At 39.9% G+C, this 12987-nt stretch overlaps 3 protein-coding genes across 4 annotated transcripts; all 3 read left to right on the top strand.

The window, feature by feature from the left end:
• Positions 1-206: 206 nt before the first annotated feature.
• LOC108813133 (hydroxyacylglutathione hydrolase 1, mitochondrial) lies at positions 207-2820 on the top strand. Of its 2 annotated transcripts, none has more exons than XM_018585595.2 (8): positions 207-357; positions 798-983; positions 1082-1285; positions 1498-1621; positions 1720-1820; positions 2096-2170; positions 2249-2347; positions 2428-2820. In XM_018585595.2, the coding sequence occupies exons 2-8, from the start codon at positions 873-875 to the stop codon at positions 2572-2574; spliced, it is 861 nt and encodes a 286-aa protein (XP_018441097.1). In that variant the 5' UTR covers positions 207-357; positions 798-872; the 3' UTR covers positions 2575-2820. The 2 variants fall into 2 exon arrangements, with proteins under 2 accessions (XP_018441097.1, XP_018441096.1); XM_018585594.2 differs by having other exon boundaries at positions 217-520.
• Positions 2821-3288: 468 nt separating this feature from the next.
• LOC108811832 (3beta-hydroxysteroid-dehydrogenase/decarboxylase) lies at positions 3289-7130 on the top strand. The gene is made up of 12 exons (XM_018583936.2): positions 3289-3703; positions 3827-3916; positions 4003-4136; positions 4221-4391; positions 4649-4765; positions 4858-4937; positions 5338-5530; positions 5619-5721; positions 6029-6203; positions 6362-6521; positions 6620-6686; positions 6772-7130. The coding sequence occupies exons 1-12, from the start codon at positions 3457-3459 to the stop codon at positions 6930-6932; spliced, it is 1698 nt and encodes a 565-aa protein (XP_018439438.1). The 5' UTR covers positions 3289-3456; the 3' UTR covers positions 6933-7130.
• A 113-nt stretch (positions 7131-7243) lies between these two features.
• On the top strand, positions 7244-12971 carry LOC108811831 (flowering time control protein FPA). The gene is made up of 7 exons (XM_018583935.2): positions 7244-7727; positions 9127-9369; positions 9455-9511; positions 9606-9933; positions 10046-10439; positions 10543-11822; positions 12673-12971. The coding sequence occupies exons 1-6, from the start codon at positions 7449-7451 to the stop codon at positions 11795-11797; spliced, it is 2556 nt and encodes an 851-aa protein (XP_018439437.1). The 5' UTR covers positions 7244-7448; the 3' UTR covers positions 11798-11822; positions 12673-12971.
• The last annotated feature ends 16 nt before the right edge of the window (positions 12972-12987 follow it).

Below are 12987 nucleotides of genomic sequence, written 5' to 3'. Positions count from 1 at the left end.
AACCGTTAGAAAGTAGTAGGAACATTAACATATATCTACCCTTTTAAATACTCGTTATTCCAAAAAGGAGTGTCGTTTCCGCGTGGGTCGAACATTTTAACATTAATTTTATGAATTAATAGGATGTGATAGCACCGAACAATTTATTGTTAGAACTTAGAAGGATTTTAAGTAGTTGAGCTATTAAATTAAATCAGACTTATTAAAAGCGAAAATGAAAGTTAAATAAAAAAATAAATAAACCAAAAGCTGTTTTCTAAGCTCTGACGTCTTTTTTCCTGTCCAAGTCGCAGACTCGTCATCATCACAGCTCAAGCGAAATTGTGTCTGCTTTCTCCTCGCAATTTCTCTAAAGAGGTAAAGCCTTCGAACAAGTTATAATCGTTCATCTCTCTCTCGCTCGTTTTTATCTGAGTAATCTAGAGAGAGAGAGAAGTAGAGGATGCCAATAATCTCCAAAGCTTCTTCATCTACCAACAACAACAACCACAACAAGTCATCGCTTCCTTCTTCTTCTAGGGTTCATCTCTCTCTCCCCCCTTTGTATCTTTGATTCACTCTTTGTTCATAACTGTTGAAATCAATCCCGATCCGGTTTTTATGATGGTTGGTGCGAGATTTAAGCCTATCTATGTAGCTGAAACTAGGCATCAACTGTTTTGTGTTTTGTCTCGTTAGTTTGAATTATCTAAGCTTCTCTTGTCTGCATTTAGACAAATGTGTATTGTCTTTTTTTTTTCTGGCTGCTATGTTGTTTTTTTCTTTAAAAAAAATTGATTGTATCACAATGAAAACAGATCGGAGGTCAGGTTTGTGTGGGGTGGCCTGGTTGGAGACATCTTTGCCTGAGAAAAAGCTTACTATACGGAGTTATGTGGCTATTCTCCATGCCACTCAAAACACTTCGTGGCGCTAGAAAAACCCTTAAGATCACTCACTTTTGTAGCATCTCCAACATGCCCTCTTCTCTTAAAATCGAACTGGTTAGTTTAGTTGCATCATTCATTCATCGCTTATATGTCAATTTTCAATCTCTTTTTGTTCTCTTTCTAATGTTGTTCCGGGTGGTGTGTGTTTTTAGGTGCCGTGTAGTAAGGACAACTATGCTTATCTTTTGCACGATGAAGACACTGGCACGGTTGGAGTCGTTGATCCTTCTGAGGCTGCACCTGTTATAGAGGCGTTGAGCAGGAGAAACTGGAACCTGACTTACATATTGAATACTCATCACCATCATGATCACATTGGGGGGAATGCTGAACTCAAAGCAAAGTATGGCGCAAAGGTAAATGGGATAATACTATACTATCTTTGCTCTTTAGCCCTCTCTTTTATCTATCACTTGTTCCCCTTTTGCCTCTATTATCTATGAAACATAGAGCTCTACGGAATAATAGTTTGATTTTAAAAAAAGAATGGAGACTGTGGTTGACTTCTACTTTGCTAGTCAGCTTTGTCTTGACTATTTTATTTTTTTATTTTTTATGTTTCCGGAAGGTGATTGGCTCAGCTGTGGATAAGGATAGGATTCCTGGAATTGACATACTTTTGAAGGAGAGTGATAAGTGGATGTTTGCTGGGCATGAGGTTCGGGTTATTGACACTCCTGGCCACACACAAGGTCTGCTCTGTTCTTACACACACTCACTCAAATAGTAACTTATTGAATACTTGGAGTCATGTTTTTACTCTCTTACTTGCTCTTTTTTTCTCAAGCAGGTCATGTTAGCTTCTACTTTCCCGGTTCAGCCACAGTATTCACAGGAGATTTGATACATAGCTTATCTTGTGGTACCCTCACAGAAGGTACCCCCGAGCAGGTAATATTACAGGCCCAAAACCTATCCGGCGAATCTGATAAATTATCAAAATATTAAACATTTTCTATGTGCGCACTGGTTGATTTCTTTGTCGCAAAAAAGAAGATTTTGCTAAGTGAGTGTGTGCTCTGCATTAGTGTTCCTAAAAAACTTAAAGAGTGCAAATGTTATAGACTTACTCCAGTAACTTAACTTCATCGGTTGTTCAACAAAAGTACATTACATTCCTCTGTTCTCTTTTAACGATAAGATTCCTTTTTTTTTGCCTGTCTCAGATGCTTTCATCATTTCAAAAGATTGTGTCTTTACCAGATGATACAAATATATACTGCGGTCGCGAAAACACAGCAGTAAGTTTTGGCACTACCCGTATCTTTCCACATTATTCAACTCGAAGCAAACTATATACATGTCGGTCCGTGATACAGGGCAATATCAAGTTTGCACTCTCCATAGAACCAAAGAATGAAACGCTCCAGTCATATGCAACCCGAGTCGCCCATCTTCGTAGCCAGGGACTCCCATCTGTATTTTTTCTTCTCTTCTCTTCTCTTCTCTCTCTCTGTAAACCTCGTTTTGGATTTCATTTACGGGTTGTTCTCTGTAGATTCCAACGAGTGTTAAGGTGGAGAAAGCGTGTAACCCGTTCCTCAGAACATCTAGCAAAGAAATCCGCAGATCTTTGAGTATTCAAGACTCAGCAGACGAGGTGGAGGCACTGCGTCGTATACACAAAGCCAGAGACCGTTTCTAAAAGAAGCTTTGAGGGTTATCTTTACCGTATTGTATAGATGGAAGTCCACTCATCATCAGCTGAAAGGTTAATATTACATGTTTTGAGCTTCTTATGTAATCATTTGAATATGTTATATTCAAAATGTTGCCCAAAAAAAAAATGTTATATTCAAAAAAAAAATCATCTTAAAATATATAGTTGAGCTCAGTTACTAAAATATGAAATTTAAAATGTAATATATGATTTTGTGTTTTCGGTTTTGCTTACATGTTACAATGTAGTAGTATACGTTTTAGTGTCCCTCTTCAAGTGCTTACCAAATATCCAACTGTGGAAATCATTTGTTTGGTGGGTTGATGGATATAGCTCACCAGACTTCAGACGTGACAACTCAAGCGTGCGCCCCTATGATTATTATTTTAATTTACATTGTATTCAGCAAATAATCTATATTATCTTACAGGATGTATATTTTATTAGTGTTTGTATATCATACGGTTTGCGTTCTGAAAAATGCGATTTTTTATTCAGTTATATAGATTAGTACATAATAAACTAAATTAAAATTTTCAACATTGTAAAGTTATTAACAGAATAAATCAGTGTAATTTATTACTATCCATCCATTAAAATTGTTACACAATCGAAGTTAACAGAATAAATTGTTAATATTTGTTTACACAGTCGAATATTTTTACAATAACCCTAATAACAAATGAAAACGCTAATAAGGTTTAGCTAGTGGAGAGGTTGCAAATATCACGATCTGCCCGCCAAACAAACAAACCCTTAACCATTACGATTCAGCTTTTTTTTGTTTCTTTCTGCAATTTGCACCCACTGATCTAACCTCGTCTCCGAGTTCGACTCGCGAGTTACACAGAGAGAAGGCGAGATACAATGGAGGAAGACGCCGTCCGTTACGATTCGCGGCTCAACACCTGCGTCGTCCTCAACGGCCGAGGTTTCGTTGGCCGATCGCTCGTCTCCAGATTGCTTCGGCTCGGAACCTGGACAGTCCGAGTCGCCGACTCCGCTCCGACTCTCAATCTCGACGAGTCCGATTCCGTCCTCGTCGACGCTCTCTCCTCTGGCCGCGCTTCGTATCACTGCGTCGATGTTCGGGATAAACCTCAGATCGTCAAAGGTTTGCTTCCTTCCTTTTGTATTCCTTCATATGCACTTATCGTTTGGATCGTCGATGCTTGCAACATTAGACTGAGAATAGATCGGATTCTGATTTTGATAGCTTTGATTGTTGACGTGGCAGTTACTGAAGGTTCATACGTTGTGTTCTACATGGGAGCTGATGATTTACGTTCTCATGATTACTTTTATTGCTACAAGGTTTTGGTTCAAGGTAAAAGGACTTTTAACTCGTTTTTGTGTACCAGATATTGTTATTGGATTTGAGTGTTTTTAATCGAGTTCTTTGACTTCCAACAGGTACAAGAAATGTGATCTCCGCTTGTCGTGAATCTGGAGTTAGAAAACTTATCTACAACAGTACTGCTGACGTTGTGTTTGACGGTTCAGAACCTATTCGTGATGGTGATGAATCATTGAGACGTCCTTTGAAGGTAATCATCAATCACTGTGCAAGATTTTTTTTTTTGTTTCTTTGTTCAGGAATGATATATGTTTTTGCTCGGATTCTTTTGCAGTTCCCATCCATGTTGACAGACTTCAAAGCTCAAGCGGAAGCGTTGATCAAATTTGCTAACAATCGTGATGGTCTTTTAACTTGTGCACTTCGCTCTAGCATTGTGTTTGGACCTGGTGACACGGAGTTTGTCCCTTTCCTCGTGAATCTTGCCAAATCCGGATATGCAAAGGTTTTGACTCTATTATCATGAGAGATTCTGATTTTCTTTGCTTCAATAAGCTTAGACCGTTTTAATTGTGTCCTTAATTTTTTTCTTGTTTGAAAACTTACGTCTGTGTTTTCTTGACATAGCTTCGTCAGCTAGATATATTACCATTGTATTAAATTATTATGCCTTGTAGTTTTCCCTATGGATGGCATATTCCTTAAGCTTTGGTTTTCCTTTTTATCTGAGGAATGACTGTCTTCTTTTTCAATATTTCACAGTTTAAAATCGGGAATGGTGAAAACATGTCTGATTTCACTTACTCTGACAACGTTGCTCATGCACATATTTGTGCCGCTGAAGCATTAGATACTCATATGGAATCTGTGGCTGGAAAGGTAACCATGAGGCACACGTAGTTTCCAAAAGCACTCCTGAAAGCGCACAGCCTTTTTATATGATGAAGTTTTTTCTTGCTGATTATTTGTAGGAATTCTTTATCACTAACCTCAAGCCTGTCAAATTCTGGGACTTTGTAAGCCACATCGTTGAAGGTTTGGGGTACCCAAGGTAAACGAAAATTAAAATAGTTGTTGATAAAAGAAAACCTGTTTGGACTTTCTTCATTATGCTGTTTCCTGATTGCCCTGTTTCTGCTTAATCGCGAACAAAGATTCGGCAGAATTCTGAACCCTTCCTGAATGTTTCTTCTTAAAGCATCTGCATTCTTATCATCTTTCTATTGGTAAATATAGAACTACCTTATCTAGTGGGAGTAGGGCCGTATTTATTATCATTTTTATCCTAGCAGATACTTATATGTTGTGTTATATTTACTATCTTGTACATGGTTGAACATGTTTTCAGTCTCTTATTTCCCAGGGTATTTGATCATTTTGCAAAGTTTTAGATCCTTAAAGCTAAGTTTCTGGTTTTACCTAATTTAATACTTTTTTGTCTTTGATTGCAGACCATCCACTAAACTTCCTGTTCGGCTGGTTTCGCCTGTTTTGTCACTACTTAAATGGACACAAGAAAAGGAAGGCACTGGAAATTATTATGACACAGCTCATCAGTTTGCTCTCTTAGCTTCCTCAACGAGAACTTTTAACTGCAATGCTGCTAAGAAGCATCTCGGTTACACACCAGTTGTGTCACTTGAAGTGAGTTTAGTTTGGATAATATTTTGTTTCTTCATATTCAGCTGCTTTGTAGCACCCTTGGTCACAATAGATCTCGTTGAATTCGTAGGATGGTATTGCATCAACGGTTCAGTGGTTCTCTCGCGATCTTGAGAAATCTGATGATACGGCCATTCAATCTAAAGCAGATCAGCTTCTTGGTTGTGGAAAAGGTTAGTACCATCTCCCCATCAAAAATGTTGGATTGATCTGTTCTTGGGGAAGTATCCCGCTACATTACTTTAAGTCTGTTTCTTATTGAGCTACGATGCATATTGCATGCAAATAAGGCTTAACCTGAAATAATCGATTTCTACTCTCAACTTAGATTCCTTCTTCTTGAAATCTAAAATATGCTGATGTATCTGCTAAGTCCATCGACATTCGCTTCTAGACCATAAAATAATTGAACGCTATGCACATGCTGTCTATGCAAGTATTAATCTCTTTAAATTGACCCCTTTTTGTATGTTTATGTAGTTGCGGACATCTTGCTGTGGAGAAATGAGAAGAATACATTTGTTTCTTTTGTTGTCCTCAACTTGTTATACTACTGGTTCTTCTCTTCTGGAAGCACATTTACTTCGTCTGCAGCTCAACTTCTGTTTATACTACTTGTTGCTCTCTATGGACTTGCTTTTGTGCCGTCAAAGATGTAAGTACTGGTTCAAAATAGTGAACTACTCTAGAAAACAGTGAACGTGTTTTGTGGTACTAGAATCGTCCTAGCAAACAATGATGCATCCATGTATGTATGTTTCTCTTTTGAAATCAATTTTGTCATTTAATTGACAAATTTTGCGTTTTCGACAGCTTTGGGTTTCTTCAAGTCAAGAAAATACCTCCATGGAGATTCGAGATCTCGGAGTCTGCAGTGAGAGATCTTAGCAGGGATATCGTAGTTGTATGGAACCATGGAGTGCAGAGTCTTAATACCTTAAGCAGAGGAGGAGACTGGATCAAGTTCTTCAAGGTACAATTTTACTCTCTACACATTCCTCTAATGCTCACAAAACATGAAAAGACCTCATTTCTCGTTTTACTTGCACCGAACACAAAAAAAAAAAACAGATTGCTGGATCACTATATCTCCTGAAGCTGATCGTATCACGTTCCTTGGCAACATTTATTTTCACAGGTATGCAAAGCCTTTTGTTTTTCTACATATCTTCCTTATCCATTAATCTCTTCCTCACCATAACATTGACTATTCTACTTAACAGCGATGTCATTCTCGTTCACTGCTTTCTTCATCTATGAGCAATACGAGCTTGAGCTGTACCACATAGCCCGGATCTTCATCGAATGCTTAGCAGTTGTTAAAGAAGTGGTGCTGAAGAATCTGCCTCTACCTGATGGTTCATCTAAACCAATGTTCATGTGAAAGCTTTCAAGTCCAGGAAACAATCTCAGAGACTAACCAGCAGTTATTAAATGTCTATGTAACTGGCAAAGATGCTATTAAAAAGTCCTTATTTTCAGACTGTAATCCTGGTGACATGAACAATATCTCTTACTGAGACAATTTCGTGGTGTTGACGAGTTTGCCATGACTACTATAAAACGCACCGTTTTGATTTTACTTGGCAGAATCCAAAAAGAAAATATAATTATATTTGATAGGTCAAGAAAAATCAATATTTCCTTTTATTTATTTATCCTTTAAAGAGCCGCCGCTTGGATTGGATCGCTCTTTATCTCTCTATCTTCAATCTCGACCTAGGGTTCTCTCTCGTCTTCTCTTTGGTTACGATTTGAAGACGCATCTCTCTCTCTCTCTGATTGTAATCTAACTCAACCAGCGTACTATTCATTCATCGCACAATCCGTCTCTCGTTCCCGTCTCGTGGATATTTCTGAGCGTTAGTTTCACCGATTGATCAATCAATACCTCTGTGCGATGGCGGCAGCTATGAAGCCTTTCAGAGGACGTGAATCCGACGATTCCGGTTTCACATCGAACAATCTATGGGTGGGTAGCATCACGATGGATACAACGGAGTCAGATCTGACGGAGTTGTTCGGAAGGTTCGGCGATATCGACAGAATCACGGCGTATTCGTCCCGTGGATTCGCGTTTATATACTACAGACACGTGGAGGAAGCGGTGGCGGCCATGGAAGCTCTACAGGGGGCGAATCTGAACGGGGGACTGTTGAAGATCCAATACGCGCGACCGGTTTGTTCTTATCTCTTTGATTCGTTAGGTTTATATATCAACTTTGATTTTGTTTTTGTCAATGATTACATTGTTTTCGCGAATTTATCATACTCTAGGTTTGTTCTCACTAACTTTGATTGTTTTATTATCAATGATTACACTGTGCGGATTCATACTATAGGTTTAGATATGCTTAATTCTCCTCGTCATACAAAAAAATCAAAATCCGAACCACAACCTAGTAGATCTATGTATATTTTTTTTCTTTTTGATTTGCAACTTGACGGCAAAAAGTAAAAAAAAGAGAAACGCAGGTCTCTGAACATTTATGTCAACGATCTAATCAAACTCGTGCCACAGAGAGCTTAGCTTACACTCGACAACCCTTGCATCAACACACACATGTTTACATTCGTTAAGAAGAGTTTTTGCAGTGCGAGGTTGATTCATTCAATAGTCGTTCATTCGGTCGCACGCCGACACTAGTCTGGTTTCATGTTGTTGCAGATTGACCACTTAAGTTAATCTCACTCAATTGAGTAGGGAATGAATTGCGTACCGTACACGAAATTCGCAAAGGTAAAATTGTAGGTGAAATTTGGAGCTAAGCATATCGATCATGGCCACCAAGTAAAGAAAATCAGAAATTGGAGTTTCAAGTGAAAACAAACCGGGTGAAGAAAATTTGTATATCCGTAATTTTACTGAAAATCGCAGACAAATGTCATTGGAGGGCTCTGTGTTTTGATAAGACTGATTTGCGTACCGCTCTTTCCTCAACCAGTCAGAAACGTCATCGATGACACAAAACAGTGAAACAGTGAAAGTAACGGTCTCCTCCTGAAACGTCGAATTCTGTTTGCCTCCGTGTATCTTTGCCGTACTAGTACAATCTCGTCTTTTCCCAGCTCAGTTCTGTACAAGACTTTCTGTGGTATGTTTCGGTCTGCATTGATGAAGACAAAAGTTTCCTTCCATACGGTGTTTAAGGCGTCGTCGGCTTTGAGCTTGGATCATTATGATAAACACATGGATTTAGCATTATTCAAATCTGTAGTGATGATCAAGACAGAGATTCTGTCCCACTCAGTTTTAGGTCTCGTCAGGCTTGTTTTATTTGGAACTCATCCAAGTAATGCAAATGAGAAAGACCAGACTTCATAGCCGAAGTGTTGATGTCTCTCCTGCAGACAAAACGTGTCTTTACTAAGGAGAAACTGTTGACGCTGATCGATAGATAGATGACTAGGATTTGTTATCCTTGCTGGGTTGTGTGTGTTATAATCTTGAAATTATTGTTTGATGTGTGTTGTTGAAGTTCCTTGATGTTTGATGCTTTGATATTATTTGAAATTCTATGCTTGGTGTGGTATCATCGTATCGCCTTCTTATTGAAACCTTGTGTGTTGTCTTGCAGGCAAAGCCTTGTAAGAGTCTTTGGGTGGGAGGGATCAGCTCGAGTGTCTCAAAGGATCACCTGGAGGAAGAGTTCAGTAAATTTGGAAAAATCGAGGATCTTAGGTTTCTCAGGGAACGCAAGACAGCTTTCATTGATTATTACGACATTGACGCTGCCTTACAGGCAAGGAACATGAATGGCAAGCGAATGGGTGGCAGCTACTTGCGCGTTGATTTTCTCCGGTCACAAGCCCCCAGAAAAGTAAGCTTTCTTGTGACACCTTTTTACTTATGAAAACGCTCTACCAACAGTTTCTATCCTGACTTTTTTTTTCTTTCGTCTTTAGGAACAATGGGCTGGCTCTTACGATAACAGGAACGGCAATGTGAATCATAAACCGCAGGTTCGTCTTACAACTGTTTTAAAATAGTTTATCTCTTGTTGCTGCTGATATGTGTATGTTAATTACTTTGACGTTTTGTTATATATGCTTACAGTATCCTCACTCACATGAAGATGTCAGAGGAGATGACCATCCAAGTAAGGTTCTGTGGATTGGATACCCTCCTTCTGTTCAGATAGATGAGCAGATGCTACACAATGCAATGATACTCTTTGGTGAGATCGAGAGGAAGAAAAGTTACCCGTCAAGGCATTTTTCGCTCGTGGAGTTTAGGAGCGTGGATGAAGCTCGCCAAGCCAAGGAAGGGCTACAAGGGAGGTTATTCAAAGATCCTAGAATCAAAATTATGTACTCAAACGATCAGATACCTCCTGAGCAAGATGATACTAGTTTTTATTCTGGCGTGAAACGTTCAAGGCCAGGTATGTTCATCAATGATCCTTCTTCATTTGTACCTTCTCCTCATTCTACCGGACTTCCTGGGTCTGTGAGGCCATTCAGAGGGTAGCAATGAGCGTTTTTATAATGTTTCAGAATACAATGACGTTGCTGGTATGGAGCCAAACTGGAGAAGGCCGTCTCCAAATGGAAGTGGAATACTCCCATCTCCAGCAGGACATGGAATCCTCCCTTCTCCTGCACAAGGTATGAGGAACCCTATGAGGTCAAACCCCGGTTCTTGGGAAGGATATGATCCTGCTCTGCTGGACAGAGAAAGCAAACGAACCAGAAGGGATGGATCGGTGGAAGGTTTTACTCCAATGGGTGTAGATGAGAGGTCATATGGGCGTGGCTCTGTTGCTGCTAGGCCGCCTATCCGTGGTTACGCTGATTCTGATTACATATGGAGAGGAATGATTGCCAAGGGTGGAACTCCCGTCTGTTGTGCTCGTTGTGTACCTATTGGAAAGGGGATCGAAACTAAGCTGTGAGTAACTATCTACACGCATTTTAACTAACTCTTCATATGTTTTCTCAGAGGTCTACGTGGTGCTGATGCATTTTAACTGTTCATTTAATTTGTTTTACAGCCCTGAGGTGGTCAATTGTTCAGCAAGAACTGGTTTGGATATGCTCGCCAAACATTACACTGAAGCCATTGGATTTGAGATAGTTTACTTCTTACCAGACAGCGAAGAAGATTTTGCGTCTTACACTGAGTTTCTCCGCTACCTTGGCTCAAAAGATCGAGCGGGCGTTGCCAAACTAGATGATGGAACAACTTTATTCTTGGTGCCTCCATCAGATTTCTTAACTGATGTACTCAAAGTGACCGGTCCTGAACGGCTATATGGTGTTGTCCTCAAGCTGCCCCCACCTGCCGTTCCTGTTGCAGCATCATACAGACAAGAATCTCAGTCCAATCATCTGTCTTATATGGATCAATCCCGGGATTCACCTGCCAGTTCCGGTCACAGTTTATATCCTCCGAGGGGTGCACAAGAACAGTTGACAGCTCCTTCAAGACCATCGATTAGCGAGCCTCTCAGGATACCTAACAATGCAGCGTCTCAAGCTGGGGTTAGTTTAACCCCGGAGCTTTTAGCTAGGCTGGCATCTTTTCTCCCTGCAGCTTCTCAACCTGCTGCCTCCGAGAGTCACCAAACTATGTCAGTTACTTCATCAGTTGCTTCCACAGTACCTCATCAGTACAATGGAGAAGCACAGTCTCAAGCTTGGAATAGAGACCCGCAAACAGTCCATGACACCTCAAATCAGTCGTTCCAATCATATGGAAATCAGTACAATCCAGCCGGGCAACTACCTCCTCCTCCTCCTCCTTCGCGTTACCCTCCAGCGTCAAACAACTCCAACCCCAACTACTCCGGTGGAATGGTCCATGGCAACATGCAGTACCAAGGCCAATCTGTTAACATGCCTCAGATGACTCATAATAACTATGCCATGTACAATCAGGGTTCTCAGCCCATGACACAGCAATACCAACCAGAAGCTTCCGTACCAAGCCAAAACTATGGTCCTGTTCCAGCTTATCATCAGCAAGCTAACTATCATGGTCCAACAGCAAATCAGGCGCATAACTTAAATCCTTCCCAGTTTCAAGCTGCCATGCAACCACCACCAGCTGACGTGTCGAACTTAGAGCCACAAAGCCAAGCATCACAGATGCAGCCTATGCTCTCCGGGAATGGTCAGGGTACAGCAGATGGGGAGAAGGACGAAAGGTACCAGAAAACACTGCAGTTCGCAGCAAGCCTTCTCCAACAGATTAAACAAAATCAGCAGCAACCGCCTTCAGGTACTCCGGCTGGACAGCGGCCTTGAAACTAGCTCCACTCGCTATCATAAGGTAAACATCTTCAACACCTATGCACTTCTTGATTATTGAGTTGAATGCACATATGCTTTATCAAAATACAGGTGCATTATTTCTGTCGTTTTACTTGTAAGTTGTTTGCAATTCTGCCGAGTTTTTGTTAGTACAAAGTGAAGCGTTTCAAGTCTGCATTCTCAATATAGGGAATATGAAACTTTGTGAAAAAAGAGCATAGGACTGTTTTGTTGAATACACACATATCTTACTTGTTGGCAATGACATACTTTGGTACTTCTTTGCTCTCATTCTTCAGGGCATCTATTCTGTTAGTATACTCATAACATCTAGTCTAGTAATATACTTAGCAAATGTAATTTTTTTTGCTTTTTCTTTAATCCCCTTTTGTTATCTCGGACCTCACAGCGTATGAACGGTTGCTTAGTAGCATTTCAGTTTGTAAGTCTGGCTTCGTGAATGTGAAATGTAACATACTTTGTGACTAGGATTTCTAATTGCTTTGTATAGAATATAACAGCCGTTGATTCAGCTAATTGCTTCACAAAACTCTCCTCTAATGACAAGAGGCAAAATAATTTTGTTATGCTAATTTCGAGATAGATAGCTGTTCTTGCGTTGTTGCAACTTCACTGTTGAGCACACGAAAATGATATGCCCGCATTAAGATAATTCAACTTAAAAATGCTGTCCAGAAAAGCGCAGATAAACAGTCATATATAATACAATAAAACTCCTAAGCTCGTAAGAAAAATGATTCGCTTGTGATTTGTCTGCTTCATGTGTTGGAGAAAAGTGAATGGAAGTTGAGGAAGGAAAATAAGAGAAGCCAGTGTAGCTAACTCATACTTGTTGTGAAACTGTGTAGGTGGTGATTTGAGCCAAAAGACCGTTAAGCATGCTACAACAAACCCGACCAAGAGAGAGTTTTTTTATTTGTAAGATGCGCAAGTGTCCAAGCCAGATTAGGTCCTGCTACCGCAACCAAACGCTCATGCTCTTAGCTCGTCTTAGTTTTTGTTTCCTTCGTTGTGATATTTGGAAGAAACAGCTGTGTAAAATGTATTTGATTTTGGATCTTTTTTATACTTCTTTTCCGAATTAGTGTTTCTTTTGTATCAATAAAACAAATTCTTCAAAGTGATCTCCTTTTGTTTTGTTACAACACTTAAAGAGTGTACTA

Source organism: Raphanus sativus, chromosome 6 (assembly GCF_000801105.2).
Source record: "Raphanus sativus cultivar WK10039 chromosome 6, ASM80110v3, whole genome shotgun sequence".
In the NCBI taxonomy this organism is placed as follows: domain Eukaryota; kingdom Viridiplantae; phylum Streptophyta; class Magnoliopsida; order Brassicales; family Brassicaceae; genus Raphanus; species Raphanus sativus.
Note: the sequence above shows the minus strand (reverse complement) of the source record. Positions and strands in the feature narration are given on the sequence as shown.